Genomic DNA, 21,321 nt, shown 5'->3' on the forward strand with positions numbered 1-21,321 from the left:
AGTAGCCAAAGAAGCAGGGGGCAGTTCAGACTGGAGCCATCCTTTATGGGAAGCCATTCTTTAAGGGACAGTTTCTGCAGGGCAGGCATGCCCAGGGCAGGATTCGTCACTAGGCCCGTGCCTAGGGGCGGCACCTTCTATGGGCGGCAGCTGTCCCCTGCACCCTTTGAAGCTTTTTTTTTTTTTTTTATATAGTGCTGCGGGAAGTCCTGTGCCCCCCTCCCCCTTCAATACCACTGAAGCAGTCCCCTCCCACGCTCCCCCACCAGGGCTGGTGAGAGAAAGACCCTCAGCTGATGTCCCACCCGCCTCCAGTGCTGCTGTTGTCCCATGCTCACCCTGGCCTCCTGCAGTCCTACTTCCGCCAGCAGTGCCTTCTTAGTCCTGCAATCCTGCTCCAGCTGCATTCACGCTCCCACTGCACCGCCACCTCTCCATGCTCTCCCCCGCCAGAGCTACCAAAGGCAGTGACTGAGCCACGGGTCCCATTGTACTACCGTCCCACACTCCTCTCTCCAGCCATTCTGTCATCTGCTGTGAGCTTACAGGTAACTGTACGTGGGGAGGAAGGGGGTGGGAAGTCTGCGGTAGCAGGGGATGAAAGGGGCATGAGAGGGAAAGGGGTCTAATAGGGGAGGGGGGGGGCAGCCAAGAATGTTGTGCCTGTGGGTGGCCTGACACCTAAATCCGCCCCTGGGCATGCCACCTGCATTTCCTCTGCCACAGTGCAGCCCACCTTCCCATTTAATCTGCTTGATCCCTTCCCCCATCCCAGAGCTGCTATATGCTTTGATACAGGCAGAATGGGGCTCTGGGCATGGCCAGCGGCGAGATGATGTGTCTGTAACCAACTGCGTCTCCATGCTTTGTGAGTTATATTTCAGCTAACAGTATAGGTTCAGCAGGCAGAAGCTGGGTTCCCGGGGGATGTAAGATGTGGGCTACAGGCAGGGTCAGGGCACAGCATGCTGCAGACTTTGGCCACTGAGCTGGAGGGAGTGGAGACGGCGAAAAAATCGATTTCCTGCACGAGCTGTGATGTCACTGTAGTGTAGCATTTAAAGTGTAGTGATATAGTGCTGCATATTGAGGCATGTACTGTAGTGTAGAGGAGTGGGGGCAATGTACTGTAATGTAGTGATTTATTTCAGTGTAGAGATATAGGGCCTGATTCTGGTTGGCTTAGACTTGTGGAGTCAGGTCCTAGACCTGGGCGGGCGGCTAACGTCCTGTGGTGGGAGGCAGGTTGGTGGGGGCCTAAAGCATAGGTTTGTACCTGGGCCTACTAGACATTAGTTCCGCCACTGAGTGCTGTGTAGGGAGATAGGTGCTGCTGCTGTGATCTGTGCGGTGCTGGTAGGTAAGGGTTGCTGTGCAGGAAGAAGGGTTATGGGTTAGGGGTGCTGACATGCTGAGAGAGGTGTTGGTTGCTGTGTTGTGCGGGAACAGGGGTGGTGAGTGTGGCGAGATGGCATACAGGGATGGGTACTCTGCTGTGATCTGTGCTGTGCTTGAAGAGGGGTTTTAAATGAGGGGTGTTGTGCTGGGAGAGGGGTGATGGATGCTACATAGTAAGGGGAGAGTCTGGGGTCCTGTGTTGTGAGGGTAGACTATGCCATATAGAATGCCTTCTGTGGTAGGGCTGTAAGGGACTTTACCCTAACATCCCCCCGTCATTTAGGTGATTTTTTTTTTTTTAAATCTAGTTTAAGCTGCAGCTGACACCAGAGACGGGAGCCGGGGTCTGAACCTTGCGGGAGCCAGAAGCAGACTGCTAGAGACGGGAGCCTGACCCTCAAAGCTGCCTGAAGCTGACACCAGAAGCAAGAGCATACCTCCCAACTTGTGAACGGAAGAAATAGGGACATTCGCGCGCCCAAAAGGGGGCAGGGCGTATGCAAATGAGGGCGCGGCTTATGCTAATTAGCCTCAACCTCATTTTCATACGAGAATAGACGCTGTGCGCATGCGCACAGCGTCTATTCTATTAGATTGGGGGGTCTCCCAACTACCACCCCCCGCAGCGGGACAATGCCTGCCGGGGGTGGGACAGCGGGACAGGACTCGAAAATCGGGACTGTCCCGCTGTAATCGTGACAGTTGGGAGGTATGTACAACATATACTTTACTCTATGTGACATAATCAATGCGGCCGGCGAGGGGGTTAAACGGCGGGGATCGAAGACAACAAGTGATCATCGTTGTTTAACCCCCTTGCCAGCTGCTCCCTGTATTCAACGTTCCCAAACAGCGAGGCTTGTGGCTAATGCAGGGAGCCCACTGCATTTAGCGGAGAGTCTCGCTGTTTCAACGGCCGTATACGCCAATTTCCCCTCGCTCCAAAAAGCGAGGAGGAAGCGGCGTATGCAGTGGGGTCAGTTGAATACTGACCCTGCGAGATGTGACAGCGAGCAGGCAGCGCTGCTCGCTGTCCAAGCTCGCCATCAGCATTGAATATACACTTATATATAGCTATATGATAATTATATGACTATATATAACTATATGGTATATTACAGGGCACATTTATGATATATCTATATATAAATAATATATATATATAAATAAATATAAATAAATTTATTTATATATCTATATAGATATATCTAAAATATGCAGTATCTGACATAATAAATTATATTGAAGTGCTTACTTGCACAGTAAAGAAAAGCCAGCCCCAGCTTACACGGAGAATTATCCAGCAGCCAGCCCACGATCCTCCTAACAATTTAGACTGCACTGAGGCGTGGCTGGGCGGCACGCCAGCGTCACACGTCATAGGGGGCGGGGCGATGACGATGTACTGTTTTCCCCTAGTAGCAGCTACAATAGCTGCTAGGGGGAGAAGTGGACAAGACACTGCAGCCCCTGCCGTGTCTCTTATCACGGTGCGGCGGGTGCGCACATGTGCTTATACGTCCTCCCCGTGCCCCAGGGAGCACCGCGGCAATGCGCACACAGCGCCGATAGGCAGGCACAGCACATTGACACAGCCCGCAGTGTCCCGCGGGCGGGGGAGGTTGCTGCGAGAGGTATTACAGTGATTATCTCCCGTGGCAACCTCCCCCGCCGGCGGGACACTGCCGGCCGCGGGTGGGACAGCGGGACAGTCACCGAAAATCGGGACTGTCCCGCTAAATTCGGGACTGTTGGGAGCTATGCAAGAGCCAGGAGCTGAGGTATGAACCTGGTGCTAGCCGGAAGCTGATATCTAGAAGCAGGAGCCTGGAGATGTGATCTGACCCTCGCAGCTGCCGGGAGCTGGCAACCAGAAGCGGGAGCCGTGCAGCAGCCTGGAGCTGACAGCCGGAGGTAAGTCGGGGGGTCTAGCGCAGCTTAGGATGTGGAAGTATGGCCCTCTACCTCACAAGCTGCTTCACACCACACTTGCACCAATGTTACATAACTCCCTCTTTCTCTCTCTCTCCGACTCTCCCTCTCTTTCTCTATCCACCCCTCCATCACTCTTTTCCTTTCTATCCCTTCCTTTACACCTGATTTCTCCTATACTTCCTCTCTATTTCTCTCTCCTCTCCTTCTCTCCCTTCTCTCTCTTCCTCTCTCTCCCTCTCCCTCCTTAGCTTCTCTATCTCCCTCCCTTTCATCCTCTCTTCCTTTGTCTCTCCATCTCCATTTCCCTCTACCCCTCTCTTTCTATCCCCCTCCTTTCTCTTCCCCTTCTCTCCGCCTCTCTCCCTACCCATTTCCCTCTATCCCCCTCCACCCTTCCCCTCTTTCCCCCCACCTTCCCCACTATCTCTTTCTGTCACCTCTCTCTCTCTCCTGTCATCCAATGCCTCTACCTGTCATCCTCTGTCACTCATTGCCTTCCCCTGGCATCATCCACTTACTACCTCTTTTACTCTCTCCCTGGGGTCACCCACTGCTTCTCTCTATCACCCTTTGTCTCTCTCTCTGTAAACCACTGCCACTCTATCTCCCACTATCCGTCCCCACCATCCACTACATCACCCTCTACCTTTCGCTGGTGTGACTGTCACTATCTCCCCATTTCCCTCTCTTTCCTGTTGGTCTCTGACTTTTTTAGACATCACTCTTTGCCTCTTCCTGTTACCTTTTTACTGTCACCCACTGCCTCTCTACATCATTCCCTTTGAGACCACGCTATTGTAAGGCCATGGCCCAGGGCCGGCGCCACCACTAGGCAGCTCTAGGAATTTGCCTAGGGCACCGGCACCTGGAGGGCGGCAGTACGCCCCTCACCCCCAGCATGGAGGGTTAGCGAACTGTGTAAAAAACTTGCGGCGCCGGCGTCCCTGCAGTGCTGGAGTGGGCAGGGGTGTCCGTGCCGCGGGGGTACCTGCGGCGCTGTCATTGTGTATAAAGCTGGCGGCGGCCGGCGGGGTCCCTGCAGTGAATAGAAAATAAGTAGCGCTATGCGCGAGGCGGCGTGGGAAGCGCTAGTTATTTTCTATTCACTGCAGGGACCCCGCCGCCAGCTTTATACACAATGACAGCGCCGCAGGTACCCCCGCGGCACGGACACCCCTGCCCGCTCCAGCACTGCAGGGACGCCGGCGCCGCAAGTTTTTTACACAGGTACCCCACCACCACCGCTACTGCTCCTAGCCTGTCCCCTTATCCACACTACTACTATTACTCCAGCCTGCCTCTGCTTCCCATTACTGCTCCCAGCCTGTCCCTTTATCTTCTCTATTACTACTCCAGCCGGCCCCTGCTACCCACTACTGTTCCTAGCCTGTCCCCTTATCTTCTCTATTACTACTCCAGCCTGACCCTGCTTCCCACTACTGTTCCTAGCCTGTCCCCTTATCTTCTGTATTACTACTCCACCCGGCCCCTGTCCATTTATCCACACTACCACTACTCCAGCCTGCCGCTGCTTCCCACTACTGCTCCCAGCCTGTCCCCTTATCCACACTACTACTACTACTCCAGCCTGCCTCTGCTTCCCACTACTGCTCCCAGCCTTTCCCCTTATCTTCTCTATTACTACTCCAGCCTGCCCACTGCTCCCCTCCAGGCCTCACTGTACAGTACCCACACATAGCCGCTATCCACTCAAACCCCTGGCTTCCAGAATATACCTCTATGACTTATACAGTAGCTCCCTACCACCCCAGGGACATATACTACCGACGATATCCCTGCCCCCCAGGTACATACACTGTCCATGCTACCCCAAGTCCTCCTAGCCACAGTACCCCCACCCTAGGGACATACACTTTCCACACTTTTTTTGTGTGTGGAGCTCAATGTGTTTTATTTTATTCCTGTGGGGGCTAATGGTTAATGTTTGACCTGTCAGGGGTCAATACATTTATTTTACCTGTTTGGGCTATCAGTAAATATCATTGTTTTCTATTTGAGCCAGTGTTTTATCTGGGGGGGGGGGGGGGGGAGGAGGAGGAGGGGTGGTAAATTGATTATTTTTTCCATATTGGGGGTCAGGTATGGTTTTTTTTTCTGCTGGTGCAAATGTCTTTGTATTTTCCTGTGGGGCCAGTCCTTATATATTTGGTGCACGGCGATGCACCAGGGCAGTGTAACGGCATTAGCATATAGTTGCAGATGAAACTGCAGCAAAAGTTGCAAGAAAGGCCGCAAATGCATGCAACCTGGAATCCTACTCTATAAGTAGGGATCCCGCCCCCTTTCACAGACCCCACCCCTCAGCAGACTCCACCCCCATTAGGGCTGCTTCCATAAATTTCCCGGGCTGGTTTTTCATCCCAATCCACCCCTGATTAGCGCCTACATGTTTTCTAACAATGTGCAATATTTTTTTTGTGTTCCATAACAGGGGATTATCTTTGATTTGGTTGGAAATCTCCTGGTCATGTGGATGAAAAAATTAAATTAAGTCATTATTATCAAGGAATCCTCGTTCTAAAGAAGTTAGCATACATTTAACTTTTGTGTTTCCAATCCGACAAATATCAAAATATTGAAGTTCTATTATATAATTGCACATCTGGGAAGCCTTCTCCTTCATTAGATTTAAGATGCTGTAATTTAAGTAAGCTTATTTTATGTCATTTTTTCCCAAATTAATTGTCTGAATAACTTCTTTATATTTTGCAAGTCTTTCCTATTAGTGTTATTTATTTGTTATTTACTTACCTGTTCTATTCAATAAACAATAGCTTTCTAGCAGTGCATCTTCAGAGGAACCTACAACAAAAAGTGTTTACACTTTATTTCAAAGCAGTATAGTTATGAAAGTATCATGGTAGTGTGGCCAAGGCTGGTCTCTTCGACACTTGGAGAGCCCATTACCTGTCCTCTCTGGAGTATACCTTTTATTCTACTCCACATTATTCTTATTCTAGAATTAACATGTTATTAGGATGTAGTGAGCTGAACGTATTAACAAAGGTTGGTATTGTTCCCATTATATGGTCTCAATGGTGTTTATTACAATAGATCAACTGAAGTCCTGATGTGGTCATCCATCTTGGAGATTAAATTAAACTCTTCTTTGAATATCTCAATTTAAGGGATTCCTTCATACTCAAATTAAAGAATATTTTGAAATGGACGCTTCTGAGGAGATTCACTACCCTACGGTATGGGTAGCCCATAAGGCTGTTATTAGAGGTGCTGTGATTAGAGATTTGCCTCTCACAGGAAGAATGAACAGACTAAACATATTACAGATTGAACTAATAATTTGGAAAAGCTAGAACTTATTCCCCACATTATCCCTCAGTATTGAAACAGCATCAGTGTCAGAACAGAGCTTCAGTCCATCCTGTCAGAGTACAATGAAAAATCATGTGGATAAAAAAAGCAATACATCCAATGCATCTCTGACTTCTCAAGTGAAGGCCAAAAGGGCATCTCAAACCATTGCAGTCCTGTGGGATGAGCAGGTTGTGCTTAGCTATGACCCAGTAACTACTATTCACTTATTCTGCAACTACTATAAATCCTTGTATAATTCGCCTAAATCCAATTGTGACTTGCCCCCGCCTTCTGTACTACCTCAGAATAATTTGCTTTCTTGTAATCTTCCTAAACAATCTAATGCAGCATTTGTAATCTAAATTCTTCCATTACTGTTGAAGAACTAGAAGCAGCTTTGAAATCACATCCTTCTCCTTTTCTGGCTGCATACTACAAGACATTTTCTGCATCACTCCCTCCACATCTACTTTCAGTATTCAACAGGATTCTGGCAGGTGAACATTTCCATCCTGAATCATGAATCATTGAAATCTGTAATTATAGTTATACCTTAACCTTTAAAAAGATCACACACGTAGTACCAATCATAGTGTATTTCCTTGATTAATTCTGATATTAGGCTGTTTGCTAAAATGTTGGCTACTAGATTATTAGGGCAGTACGGATGGTGTAATGGTTAACATTACTGCCTCACAGCACTGAGGTCATGGGTTCAATACCCACCATGGCCCTAACTGTGCAGAGTTTGTATAGTCTCCCCGTACTTGCGTGGGTTTACTCCGGGTACTCCGGTTTCCTCCCACAATCCCAAAATATACTGGTAGGTTAATTGGCTCCCACATGTCTGTGTGTGCATGTACATGTGGTAGGGAATATAGATTGTAAGCTCCATTGGGGCAGGGACTCTGTAAAGTGCTGAAGAAACTGCTAATAAATAAATAATTATCCTCTCACCCCCTGCATTTTAATTATGTTTTATGTTTCCAGCTCTGCATTCTTATGGTTTCTGCATCACTTTGTTGTGGCCCGACAGCTTTAGTATTTACTAATGGACTCGTTGATTATTGCCCTAGGTAATGGCACTAGGCCATTGCCAGAATCCAGGATAACCCAGACATTTGAGGGATCCTGCTGAAGGGGATGCAATATAATTAATTGTTTGTGAATTATGTACTTTTGACCCTAGCAACACCAATGACATCCCTTCCTAATCTAATGGTTGAACTTGAAAGTTTTGGTGGATGCGCGGGGCATGTGAATAGCTCTGAGGGCTAGATTCAACCCTGATCCCAGTGCTGGGAATTTGCAGCCCTGCTGATCATCGGAGCACTGCGCATGCCCATGGTCCTCCGTGCGCATGCGCAAGCCCTCTGTGTGATCACAGGCTCTGAATGCCTGCGATCGCTGGCCACAAGCTGTGTGATTGACAGCGGGCAGCTGCTTCGGTGCATGCATTTTCTGGGTGTTCACCGCCTGCTGGGAGGGAGGGCCGCTCCTTCACACCACTGCCATTGCAGCGCCGAGTTAAGACCTAGCTTACTTGGCACTGCAAAAAGGGGGAAGTCTATTCAATGTTGAATGGATTTCTCCATGTGTGCATGGCTGCGATTGAATTTGCAGCTATGCACAAAGGCAGGAATTAGTGTGATCAGGTCTGAATCAGGCTCTGAGTCCAAAGATTTAGCTTTTCATGTGCCCTGTCTCACTTGCACCTTGACAAAGGGGTGATCAAAACCCCGAAACATTGGTCCTATTTTTGACAAATATATTTACTTAAAAAAACCTGATTGAGTGCCGCTGATTGCTCTACATCTCGTGTGTGTGTGTGTGTGTGTGTGTGTGTGTGTGTGTGGAAAACAAAACAGAAAACAGATGGTAATTGTTATTTTATTCATCCTGCAGATTGATGTGCTTTATCTGTTTTTTTTTCTTCAGAAGCATACAAATCGGATTTCACTATAATGCAAAAAAAACAAAAACAAGGGAGGTCTATGAGCGTGAGTGAGAGTGTGGGCTCACATGATGTGCAGTGTGTGTCCCGCAAATGTAACTTGGTCTATTGAAGATGGGATGTTGAACATAGCAACCAATCAGATTCTACTTCTTATTTATTTAACACCTCCTAGATAATAGATAGAATCTGATTGGTTGCTATGTGCAACCTCCCATCTCAAATAGAATGCCCATCTTAGTAAATTTACCCCTATGTGATGTTTTGCATTGTGGGATGTTTGAGTGGCATGTGGTTAAGAATGCTGTCAACAAGAAAAGCACAGAGGGTCCTCATGCCAAAACTAAATGCAATGTAAAGAAAAGATGGCTTTATTTCAGTATCTGTAACCAGAAAAATGTGCAAACACTATACATGTTTAGTGTGCTTTAAGGTATGTACACATGCATCGATTTACTTTCGATTCGATTTGCTTTTGATTTCCCCAATTCTTCCCACTTTTGAGTTTGGCCTTTGCTTTCCATTCGATCTGCACTTTGTATTCAATATCGATTTTGCATTCAAGGCGCAGTGTACACATTCGAATTTACTGTATTGAATTCAATATTTCCTTGCCTGCACAGTCTATTTTTCTTTTCAATATAAAGAAACTGGGAGCGCGCATCGAATCTATGAATCGAATGCAGATCGCAAGCATCTTAAAAACCATTCGATTTTGATTTGTTTTTGCTTCTATAAGGAAAGTCAAATCGAAAACCTGTCAAAATCGAAGCGTATGTACACCCCTTAACTTCTGCAAGCTATAAGATTGCAATTTGGAGTAAGCTAACAGGGTAGCTTTAGTAATGTTACAGTAAACATGGCCACAATCTTGACAAACACCTGATTTTGCCATATTTATAACAAATATGCTAGTAAAAGTGCAATATTAATCTTGAAAAAAACATGATTAAATTAACTTGAGCAGTTTAAACAATATTCAAATCATTAATATACAGCACCGGTTCTCAAACTCAGTCCTCAGGACCCCACACAGTGCATGTTTTTCAGGTGAATTCAAAGAATCACAAGTGAAATAATTAGTTCCACCTGGGATCTTTTAAAATGTGTCAATGAGTAATAAATACACCTGTGCACCTGCCGGGTGACCTGGAAAACGTAAACTCTGTGGGGTCCTGAGGACCGAGATTGAGAACCCCTGATATATAGTATTAAAAACATAAATTAATAACATACTGTACCTAACTCTTGGCTCTTGCCAGGTGTGGTATTGGCATTATGGGCAGGTAGGCTCAACATCTTTTTATTAAGTAAGCTCACAGAATTACAGTCACTCTGTAAAAATAGAATTGATTAATTTTTATGTATATATTATCTGATCTTTTTTTTGCCAACACATACAGTTAAGATGAATTCATAACATTTTTAAAAACCTACCATTTGTAATTCTGAATAACCACAATATTTTTTGTATGCTTAATTAGTCTTGTTATAAATGAACTTTGCATGCATAAAAAATAATAACACAATATAGGATACATATATACTATATATATTAATAACAAATAAAAACAATTAGTAGGCACATATCCACTTAAAATCGAATCAATTGCTTAATTGGTGACGAAAGGAGACCCGTCCACATACTGTATATTGGTAAAACAATCGCCCAATTTAAAGAAAGAATTGCGAATCACAGGTCCACCATAAGGGCTGCACTTGAAGGTAAAGGTGCCGAGCAACCTGTTGCAAGGCACTTCAAAAGATTCAAACATCTGTTACACTCTATCCGATATAAAATGAACGAGTTTTCTCTAATTGGCTGTTTATCAGCACTGTGTTTGAAGTGTATGCTTTGCATTAATTCAGTCCATGACCATTGTTACTTGCCCTGATTTATAGATCATTAACATTAATTGATTATTAACATTGTTAGACTGATTGTGTTCTTCAGACGTGTTACCAGATCGCTGTGCAACCTGCACATTTATGCAATGTTCCTTGTTTTCAATTTTAACCACAATTTTTGCTATTTGTCACTAGATTAGGGTGTACACTCTCCCCCATCACGCCCCCCGCTCTGACCGGTTTCGCCGACGTATTGGCACCCCGGTGAAGTATAGAAATATATATATTTATATATATATAAATTTCTATATTGTGTTACTATTATTTTTGGTGATTATTACATATTTCGATAAAGTATTTCTTGTACGCAATTTATGTGTCTTGTGCCCTTATGAAAAACGTGAGAGGTGTGAGCTAATTACCCAATCCATCAGCACAGTGTATTTTTGGTGCTTTTGTTAGTTCTACTTCTGTGAGTTCATCTCAAGTCCGATGTTCCACCATCGAATCATTATCTCACATCTACAGTAACGTATTGCATTACCTGTTCCTGTGTTATATTATTCAGAGACTTCCACCTTGCAAACGTTACTGCCTGTTATTATTACAACCTATCTGCATTTCAATATACCAGTTGTATTTTACCACTGACTCTTTCCTGCCTCTGTGTGCACTGTCGCGCAAGTGAATGTGCAGGGGTCTCCTGCAGCCTCCCCGATTCCGGTATCAGTCCAGGTCCCCACCAGAGGTCTTAGTCTCTGCGACTCAGACCCCTGGTGTGACAGGCATTTAAACATCTTGGAAACGGCAATTCGCACCCATCATCCTCAATTGAATTTCCTCCTAACACACACATTTACAAAGAGATGATTTTTAATATAAAAATTCCCTAAAAAAACAATGTATATTGAATCAGTGCTTAGTGCAACATTTACAAGTATTGTATGTGTGTGAAAGGGTGTATATTTTTCTAGCGAAATGTAGTGTAACAGATGGATATATGGATTTGTCTTTGAGCAGGTGGTTAGGAATTCTGAAAACGCAATGTGTGCAGTTTCACTTCAAGGGCTGAAATATAAATGTATTTTTTTCCAAATTTCTATTGATGGAAATAATTAAACATATCCCTACCAGCTAAACTACTGTACTTTCACTTACTGTTGCTAAGGCAGATAAAAATTCTTCTGAGGTTCTGGTGGAAGTTTTCTCATATGATGGTGCAGATTCAAGACCTGTCCCGTAATAAGTGTCAGAGCTTCTCAGTCGGTTCTCCTGTGGAAATGTTACTTTACAGCCAGTTTCTATATTATCTGTAAAACAAAATGTTTAATTTTTCATTTAGGAAAAAAACACAATATTTTAATGTGTATATTTAAATCTAAGTATATATTTGGTTTTGCTTTATTATTAATCACATTATTAATAAACACATAAACATCACAAAATATATTGCTTTGTTAATTAAGGTGCATTAATTGACTTAACCAGTGGCCACCTTTCGTATGAGAGAAACATTTAATATTCACAATACTAATAAATACTTGCTGGTCAATAATCATGACACTTAAAAAGTAATTTAAAAAAATTAACCTCAGGGCCATGATTATACCAGGCTCATACACCCCCATCTGTCTCACTGTAGGTGGATTAAATTGCATTTGGAAGTTATTGCATAGGCATCACATTTATTTTCAAATATGGTGAGTTAGAAGAAAATAAATATCACTCTGGCCAAAGGGCCCCCTAAAACAGGAGGCACTGACACCCTGCCCCCCCCCCCCTTAATCTGACTCTGGTTCATATATGGAACTAGACACACCTTCTGGTTGGCACATGGTACGCCCCCTCAGCGTTACTTCTCACTTTTTTTAGACCTGCTTATAACAATTCAAGAATTGTATATTCCGGATGGTAGATAACAATGTGATCATCACATGTTCCACATACATCTATCTCTACAAAGAGATTGTCACTAACCAATACTTGCTGTTGCCTCTAACAGAATATAAATATATAAAGGATCAAATGGTATAACAATTATTCATGTATTACATGGTAAAGGTACAGTACCTGCATTGTATGGAGTGCTGTGTCTGGCAGAAGCATCAGTGGATGCAGTAAGATTCCTTGAAGGAGTTTTGTAATCACAGGAAATGCTTGATAATTCCTCAACATCAATAATAGACCTATATAATGCACAGTAGTGTTTAAAGGCAACGTTTATATAAACAAGTTACACAAATAGTTGTGTACTACCAAGTAAAGTCTAGATCTAGAAGATAATAGCGGTTTTGCTAGGTTTTCAAAAGAACCAATATCAGTCACTAATAGCGATTCATAAATGCCCCTAGAAAACACACGTGTATAAAATTAGTTTATTATATTAACTAGCAAAACATATACTGTGATATAACTTGATAAAAAAATATTTTATTTACAAATAACTGGTGATAAGGACACTGTAATTGAGCCAGGTTTGAGTATTAGAGATAACAGTCCTTTTTTTCACTACGCATTTGCTCAAGTTAAGACTAATTTCAAAGTAGGAGCCAGTGTTAACCCTTTGAGTGCCAACATCTCTGTGAGATGCGCAAATTATCCACAAAAAATTCAACCATCGCTCATATTTGTCACATAAATACAAATAAAAAATGTTGTGTTAAAAAAACATTGGTACTTGTTTCCTAGCACGGCCACAAATCTTGGCCATCGGGGGTAATTTTAGTGGCCTGCGACGCGACCGACGTGATGCCCCCGATTTTCCCATTGAAATGCATTGAAAACAGTGAAAAATCGGGTCGGTCGCGTCGTGTGCGCCTAAAAATGCTTAAATGGTCCACCCGCGATGGGCGCGATTTCCCCATAGGTAACAATGTTAAATGCCTCAATTTAGCCGCGATGCCCCCGATTTCCCATAGGAAACAATGTTAAATGGGTCAATTTACCCAAATCATCATAGGGAAGCATGGTAAATGGGCCAGAAAGCCCAAAAAACCCCCCTGACCAGTGAAATGTCCCCCCAAAAGTAGTTCACGCCACCCCGCGATGAACGTGAACCCGAACCCGAAGCGTGGCGAGCGCAGCAAGTCCGCGAGGGGCGGCGGTACGCGTCCTCCGACCTTTTCATACCCCCACTATCCACTAGGGCGTGGAGTGAGAATAGAATAGTGTGGCGAGCGCAGCGAGCCATCGAGCCCAAAGCGTGGCGAGCGCAGCGAGCCCTGCGAGGGGACGCGGATACCTTCACAGGTAAACGCGTCCCTTAGCATGCTTCACAGGTATCCGCGTCCGCTCGCCACGCTTCGGGCACGGTGGCTCGCTGCGCTCGCCACACTATTCTATTCTCACTCCACGCCCTAGTGGATAGTAGGGGTATGAAAAGGTCGGAGGACGCGTACCGCCGCCCCTCGCGGGCTTGCTGCGCTCGCCACGCTTCAGGTTCACGTTGATCACGTGGTGGCGTAAACTACTTTTGGGGGGACATTTCAATGTTCAGGGGTGTTTTTGGCCCATTTACCATTGTTCCTATGATAATTTGGGTAAATTGAGCCATTTCACATTGTTTCCTATGGGAAATCGTGGTCATCGCGGGTAAATTGAGGCATTTAACATTGTTCTCTATGGGGAAATCGCGGGCATCGCGTCTGGCCCATCGCACCCGATTTTTTTGCGCATGCGATGCCCGCGATGGCCCCGATTTTACCCCCGATGACCGCGATTATGATCGTTGTGGCCGTGCTAGGAAACAAGTACCAAAACATTATATTTCCTATGGGTGTGGATAGTATTGTCGACCCGACTTAGACAGTCATTAGGTCCACAGGCAGCAAGGTCAACAGGGTTCTAAGTCAACATGGCGTTAGGTCGACAAAAATGTTAGCTCGACATGGGTTAGGTCGACAGGTCGACATGGGTTTTTTCACAGTTTTTTTACCCGAATGTCGACATGGACACAGTTAGAAGTCAACCACAGCCACTCGCTATGCTCGGCACACTGTTTTATTCTCCCATCACGCCCTAGTGGATGGTAGGGCATGAAATACCGCCTGTCGGCACATGTCGGCTCAAAAAACAGTGAAAAAACCCATGTAGACCTCGCAACCAGTCGACCTAACCCATGTCGACCTAACGCATTTGTCGACCTAAAACCATGTCGACCTTGTCCCATGTTGATCTAGACACCTGTTGACCTTCATCCATGTCGACCTAGAACCCTGTCGACCTTGTTGCCTGTCGAGCCAACGGTGTCGACCTAATGACGGTTGACCTAAGTCGGGTCGACAATACGACCGTATCCCATTTCCTATATAAGGTAAGCATTACAGGTCATTACAATGAATAAAAAAACATTCTTGCCAATTTTTACACCTATTTTGACAAATTTACTTGGCACTTAAAGGGTTAATTAAACCCCTGCGACCTGGAAATTACCCAGCATTTTGAGTGCTGGGTCATTTTGCCGGGTGCAATCTGACCCCCTTTTACACTGAGCAGCAAATTACCAGGTTAAAAATGTCATCCCAGTAATTTTCTGAATTACATAGGTATTTCTCAAGTGTGATATCGCTTTTACACCAGCCTAAATAACCCAGGTTTTTGCACAGGAGCGCACAAAAACCCAGGTTTTCAGGTGGTGTAAACAGGCACCTGGAGGGCGGCAGTTCGCCCCTCACCCCCAGCATGGAGGGTTAGCGAACTGTGTAAAAAACTTGCGGCGCCGGCGTCCCTGCAGTGCTGGAGCGGGCAGGGGTGTCCGTGCCGCGAGGGAACCTGCGGCGCTGTCATTGTGTATAAAGCTGGCGGCGGCCGGCGGGGTCCCTGCAGTGAATAGAAAATAACTAGCGCTATGCGTGCGGCGCGGGAAGCGCTAGTTATTTTCTATTCCCTGCAGGGACCCCGCCGGCCGCCGCCAGCTTTATACACAATGACAGCGCCGCAGGTTCCCCCGCGGCAAGGACACCCCTGCCCGCTCCAACACTGCAGGGACGCCGGCGCCGCAAGTTTTTTACACAGGTACCACCACCTCCACCGCCTGGGGCGCTCCGGTGCCTTGCACCGGCCCTGGGTGTAAATGCTATTTAAAATGAACTGGGTACATATTGGCGACATAATCAAGATAGACTTGCCTGCAAAGTCTATATAGCCATGCGATTACCGGGTCCTGCATCAGGATCTCATGAGGCTGAACACTGTGCGATTTTGCTAACTTTTTATGCGATTTTGACTACATAGTCTTTGATCTAGTTGTGTTAAGGGGCATCACCCGCTCATTTCTTTAGCACATGCAGTCAAAATCTAGATCACCTGCATGTGCATAAAAAACACTGAGTTAGCACAGATCACCCATACACAAACACATCGCTATGTGTGCATGGGTGATGAAGCCTGTACATAGCTCAGCACAGAACTAAGTATACATCACCCTGTTTGTATGCCCCTTTACATTCATAGCACGATTACATATATGCAGAAGGGATACTATACCCTTTACACAGTGTTTGCAAGGTGATTGACATAAGGAAGGCGTGTGGGGGTGGAAACCGGCCATTTAGTGGAAGTGTTAAGAAAAACGCAGGCATGTCTAGAAAAACGTGTGCAGGGACATACATCCCCACATATTATAATGCAATCCTGGGCGGTAACATTCCGCCCAGACTGCATTGTAAATGAGAGCCTCATTAAATGGGCCCCTGAATGTCCTATCCAGCAGTGAACTTTGGGCCTTATTCAGACCTGTTTCTAGGCTGTGTATACTAGCGGACAGGTCAACACCGCCCCCCTCGCTAGCATGTGAGGGGATGTGTATGAGAACACCTCCCCTCACATGCAGCTGAAGGAGAGAGAAATTATCTGATGGTCGCTGACCATCGAATGATTTTTCTCCCCTTCCATAATAAAAGTCAGTTTGAACTTACTTTTATTACCGCCTGAGAGGGCCTAAAAGGGGGCAGGCACTGATGCAATTTGCCTGCAGCGAGAAGGCATTGACCCACCTGCGTTCCCAGGGGAACGCTTAGTGTTTACATAAGGACAACCATAAAATGCTGGGAGTTCCCCTGCTGCTGGCCCATGGCTGTACCCTTCCCTCCCTTATCCGTGCAAACACCTCGGCGAGTGCGATACACATGTGCATACCCCCACCACTGGAAACTGAATTTGGCTCCGTCCGATGGGGTCTGAATTAGGCCCTTTGTTAGGTAACTAGACTTCAGTGTATTATTGACAATGATTGTCTGTCAGTTGTTTGGGAGACCTGTGGGAGTAAGATTGATGCGTGGGATAGTTCACTGGCTAAGAGTAAAGGTGCTTAGGACAACGACCCAGTTTTTCACTTAAGGCCCATACACACTGGGCAACTTTGAGCTGAAAGTCACTCAAAACACCCAGTTTGAGCGGCTTTCAGCTCAAAGCCGCCCAGTGTGTATGCCCCAGCCATGAGCGCTGCTGCGCGCTCCCGCATCATCGCCGGGAAAGCCGTTCATCTGCTGGTTATATTAGCAGATGAGCGGCTTTTAGGACGGCTTTGCACAGCGCTGCGCTATGCAAAGCCGTCCTCCCCCCTCCGTTGGCGCCGGGAAGGGGGAAAGCCACTCAGTGTGTATGCACTGAGTGGCTTTCCCCGCAGCGATGATTGGCATAATCGCTGTCCATACATGCTGAGCATAGTCGCCCAGTGTGTATGGACCTTTAAATGTAGGCTCCATATGACATTTGTGTCTCTGCATATTGTATGTTCATAGAAGTGCTCCCAAACATTCCTACATCTTTAATAAACTTGTCCATGTATGTTCCTTTATAACTTTAATGCTAACCGCAAGTTCTCATGCCAACATTACCTCATAGGGAGGTATTCAATCCAGACGTTCCGACAGTCGGAATCTTGGGACGTGTTCATTCCATTCCACTGTAACTCAACAGCAGGAATCCAATGTTCTGGCTGCCGAGTGTTGGAAACTCTGCGGATTGGCGAAAACGTCCACGGATTGTAAAAAAAAATCAGCCGTTAATTGGATAATCCGTGGACGTTTACAACAAAACAGATCCAACTTGTTTTAAAGCCGGATCTGTTTTGTTGGAAACCGCCTTCAATGCTGTCAGTAATGGCAGCACTGAATAGAAAAGGGCTTTGAACACCCTGCAAAGTCTACTACCATATGTTTGTTTTATCATCCAATTCCTCATGTTGCCTCTGTTACGCGTCATTATTTGATCTCCCTCTTACTGTGCATCACAGGAATGTTCTGCCATGCACAGTATGTGACACTTCTGCAACATGCCATTGTAAAGGCCCCCATACACTACGCGATTTGGCCCCGATTTCAACCGATTCTGGAGAATTGGGCAGAGAAATCGGGTGAAATTGGCTAAATTGCGTAGGGTATGACATCCGATCTGATCCGGATGTCGGACGGTCTGCACATAAGATAAATTATGTGCAGCCGTCTGGGGGAGCAGCAGGAGCAGGCTGGGAGTGGGGACCGTTCTGGGGGAGCGGCACGAGATGTAGCGGAAGGCAGGGAGCGGGGAGGGGGGGGGGGGGGCGGTGGCTCAGCGGCCACCCAGTCTTTTGAATAGGATTTCTTTCTATTCTCCCGCCACAACCCCCCCCCCCGTCTCTGCATTTGCAGTCCCCGCTCCCTGCCTGCCGCTACATCTCGTGCCGCTCCCCTGGACCTATCCCCACTCCCAGCCTGCTACTGCTGCGCCCCCCCCCCACACTCCCAGCCTGCTCCTGACGCTCCCCTCCTCGGACTGCTCCCCGCTCCCACGGACCGCTAGCTCTCCTGCAGCTCCCCAGATTTTTACATGTGATAAATCGCAAAATGACACATCAAGTGCCAAATCTCATCAAGCTCCCCCGGGGAGCTGCCGGGGAAGCTCAGGGGAAATCAGGGCTGAATTGTCCTTAGGAGTATGGGGGCCTTTAGAGTAAATGTACAGCAGTAAACATGTTTAAATAGGATACAGCTAAGGAGCAAATATGAATAATTGTAAACACATATACTGTAGTTATATTAGTTATATTTTACCTTGAATTTGAAGATTCAGCAAGTTTGGTGGGCTCTGGCATATTCCTTTGCAATGTTTTGTTTTCAGTCCAATATAAAAATGATTTTGTTTCTGTAAGCAAATATGTAAACAAAAAAACAGTCTGTTAGAAGTTTGGGATCTTGCAACTCCCTATGGATACACCTTATATCAGTTACCAAAAGCAATACATGACATAGACATGGGGAATATAAAGATTGCTTAGAGGGATATCCTATTATCCCCAACGTCAATTTGGCCAATACAAATGCCCAGATATTGCAATTTATGACCAATGGTCATTATCACGGTTACCTATTAGCGAATAAATCCCCACACCCATGTGCTATCACGGGTCCCAGTGGCTGCTTATTGGAATTCTGCTTCGCATTCCTCAGACATGCAAAGCATAATGCCTGATAACAGTGATTATCGGAGGAAAGGATGCTGACTAATAAGATAGCCCCAGCCGAACCTACTAGTGGTTGTGAATCACCTGTGTTAGTTGGATATTTCCATAAATGTGAAAACATAGTAATTGATGCAATTTGACAGAGATCACTCATACAGTATTGTATATGCTCCTTTCAGGAGACCCTGGTGAAAGCCACCATAAACACCAATTGCACAAACATTAGCTAACAGTCAAAGAACATTTTTTAGTAGAATCACACCAATTTTGGATTGAATAATAACTCTTTAGATGATATAAATAAAGGATGGATTGTGTGCTGTAAAACAAAGTATTTACAAGGCTGCTTTGGAGATTTAACCACATCCAGGTTGATGACCCCTGCTACTGTCTTTTGGTTTGCAGTCTCTACAGTATTGGATGATCAGTCTATAGTGTCCATTGGCATTTTATCGCGATATGAAATCTGCACCCAGTATTTAGCCAATCCAAGAGATTGAGCCTGTGAACATATTTGTTGCAACCCCTTTTTATACAGCTCAATGCTACCGCTGGTACGCTGTTGTCAGCAAGACTTATGATGCATACACACTGAGTGATTTTTTCTCTCTCTGCCCAGTGATTTTCACCGGTGTAAAAGGCTTTCCATAGCAGGACTCTATGGAAAGCTGTTCAGTCTGCTCATAATACCAGCAGATGAACGGTGGCCGCCAGCGATGGTGCGGGAGCGCAGATCATCGCTCACCGTCATCGCCTGCACATACACACTGGGCAGCTTTCCTGCTGAAAGCAGCTCAAGCAGTGAAACTGAGCTACTTTCAGCACAAAATCGCCCAGTGTGGGCCTTCAATATGGGTAAAAGTTTATAAAAAATAAACAAAAGAAACACAGACATGCAGTGTATGTATGAGACAAGGGCCCTTATTCTGGTTCAGTCGCAAAGGCAAATTCATTCTCGTTGGACAAAACCATGTGCACTGCAGGGGGGAGGGGATGTTACTTGTCCAGAGAGAATTCGATTTGGGTGAGTTATTTTGTTTCTGTGCAGGGTAAATACTGACTGCTTTATTTTTGCACTGCAATATAGATCTCACTTTGAAGTAATATCCCACCCAAATCTGATTCTCCCTGCACGTTACATCTGTCCCCCCTGCAGTGCACATGGTTTTGTCCAATTGAGAAGGAATTTGCCTTTGCGAGTGAACCAGAATAAGGGCCAATGTATGAGACAATGTATAGTCAGAAATAATGCAGAAATCAGCTATAGGAGCCTAAGTAGAGAGTATATAAAAGTAACTGATGAGGGAAGGAAGTTAAGGCGTGAAACATTAAACTAGAAAGGTTCAGGGCTGGTGGTAAGAGGGTATAATCAAGACACAATCTGGTTAGCAGCTGCAAACAGAGTAATCGCAAACAATCAAAGATCACCAAAATCATAAACAGAAAAGTTAAACATAAGCTAAATTAACGAACAGTGGCATGGCTAGAACAGGACCAATAACAAGCAAGTAAGAATATTAACAAGCGGTAAGTATATAAACCACCAGTTACCAAGAAATCATTCTGCTCTTGCTCTCAAGGCTCTATCCGGGATCCCACCAGATCACTGCAGAGATCACAAGCTAGATCTGTAGTACATGGTTGGTAAACAAAGGCCACCAAGAGCTGTTCTTCCATTTCAGAACCTCTTATATACAGTGTTTACAAAGAAAGGGGAAAAAGGTCCACAAATATTTATGTATCATCATAGGCGTGCGCAGCCCATTTTATTAGTGGGTGCACAATTGGAGGGGCGTGTCTATCACCGCCTACTGGGTGTGTCTATCACCGCCTACTGGGTGTGTCTATCCCCACATACTGGGCATCAATGCAAACGAAATTATATTAAATATCATAGGCGTGCGCAGCCCATTTTATTAGTGGGTGCACAATTGGAGGGGCGTGTCTATCGCCGCCTACTGGGCGTGTCTATCACCGCCTACTGGGCATCAATGCATGCAAACTAAATTTTTGTACTGTGTCATGGGGGATGCATGCAAGAGCGCACATCGCATTGCATGGTAAAAATGCACCATGTACGGGCACCTATAGTCCATCAGTGTTTGTTTCAATATATTCCACCCTTGGCCCTCTCTCAGTGACTGCTGCAGTAGCTCCTACCGACCACAGCAGTAAAATCAGTCAGTACTCTATGTGCATGTCAGTTTCACATTCATTTACAAGTTAAATGCTAATTTTTTTCCTCACCAAGCAAAGAATAAATACCTGACCTAGCTTGCTTCCTCCTAGGAGGAATACTGGCTGCCTGCAGGTCAGGACTCACGCTGGCTCCTGCTCAGCGTGGATATCACTGCCACTGCCTGGCCTGCCTGTGGTGCGCGTGCTGCTGACTCTCAGAGGCAGCAAAAGG

General features: G+C 45.7%; 1 protein-coding gene across 18 annotated transcripts in view; it reads right to left on the reverse strand.

Annotated features, from left to right (window-relative positions):
- The window catches only part of TEX14 (testis expressed 14, intercellular bridge forming factor), a 165,425-nt gene that overhangs the window by 8,398 nt on the left and 135,706 nt on the right, over positions 1-21,321 (reverse strand). For 16 of the 18 annotated variants that reach the window (XM_083173882.1, XM_083173875.1, XM_083173877.1 and 13 more), the window contains 5 exons: positions 18,502-18,592; positions 12,542-12,657; positions 11,630-11,781; positions 9,865-9,958; positions 6,106-6,156 (listed from right to left, as the gene is read on the reverse strand). In XM_083173882.1, the coding sequence (XP_083030008.1) occupies positions 6,106-6,156; positions 9,865-9,958; positions 11,630-11,781; positions 12,542-12,657; positions 18,502-18,592 (504 nt within the window). Of the gene's footprint in view, positions 1-6,105; positions 6,157-9,864; positions 9,959-11,629; positions 11,782-12,541; positions 12,658-18,501; positions 18,593-21,321 lie in introns of those variants that run through there. The other 2 variants (XM_083173892.1, XM_083173891.1) reach the window with 1 other exon arrangement.

This window comes from Crinia signifera, chromosome 2 (assembly GCF_055691185.1).
Source record: "Crinia signifera chromosome 2, ASM5569118v1, whole genome shotgun sequence".
Taxonomy (NCBI): domain Eukaryota; kingdom Metazoa; phylum Chordata; class Amphibia; order Anura; family Myobatrachidae; genus Crinia; species Crinia signifera.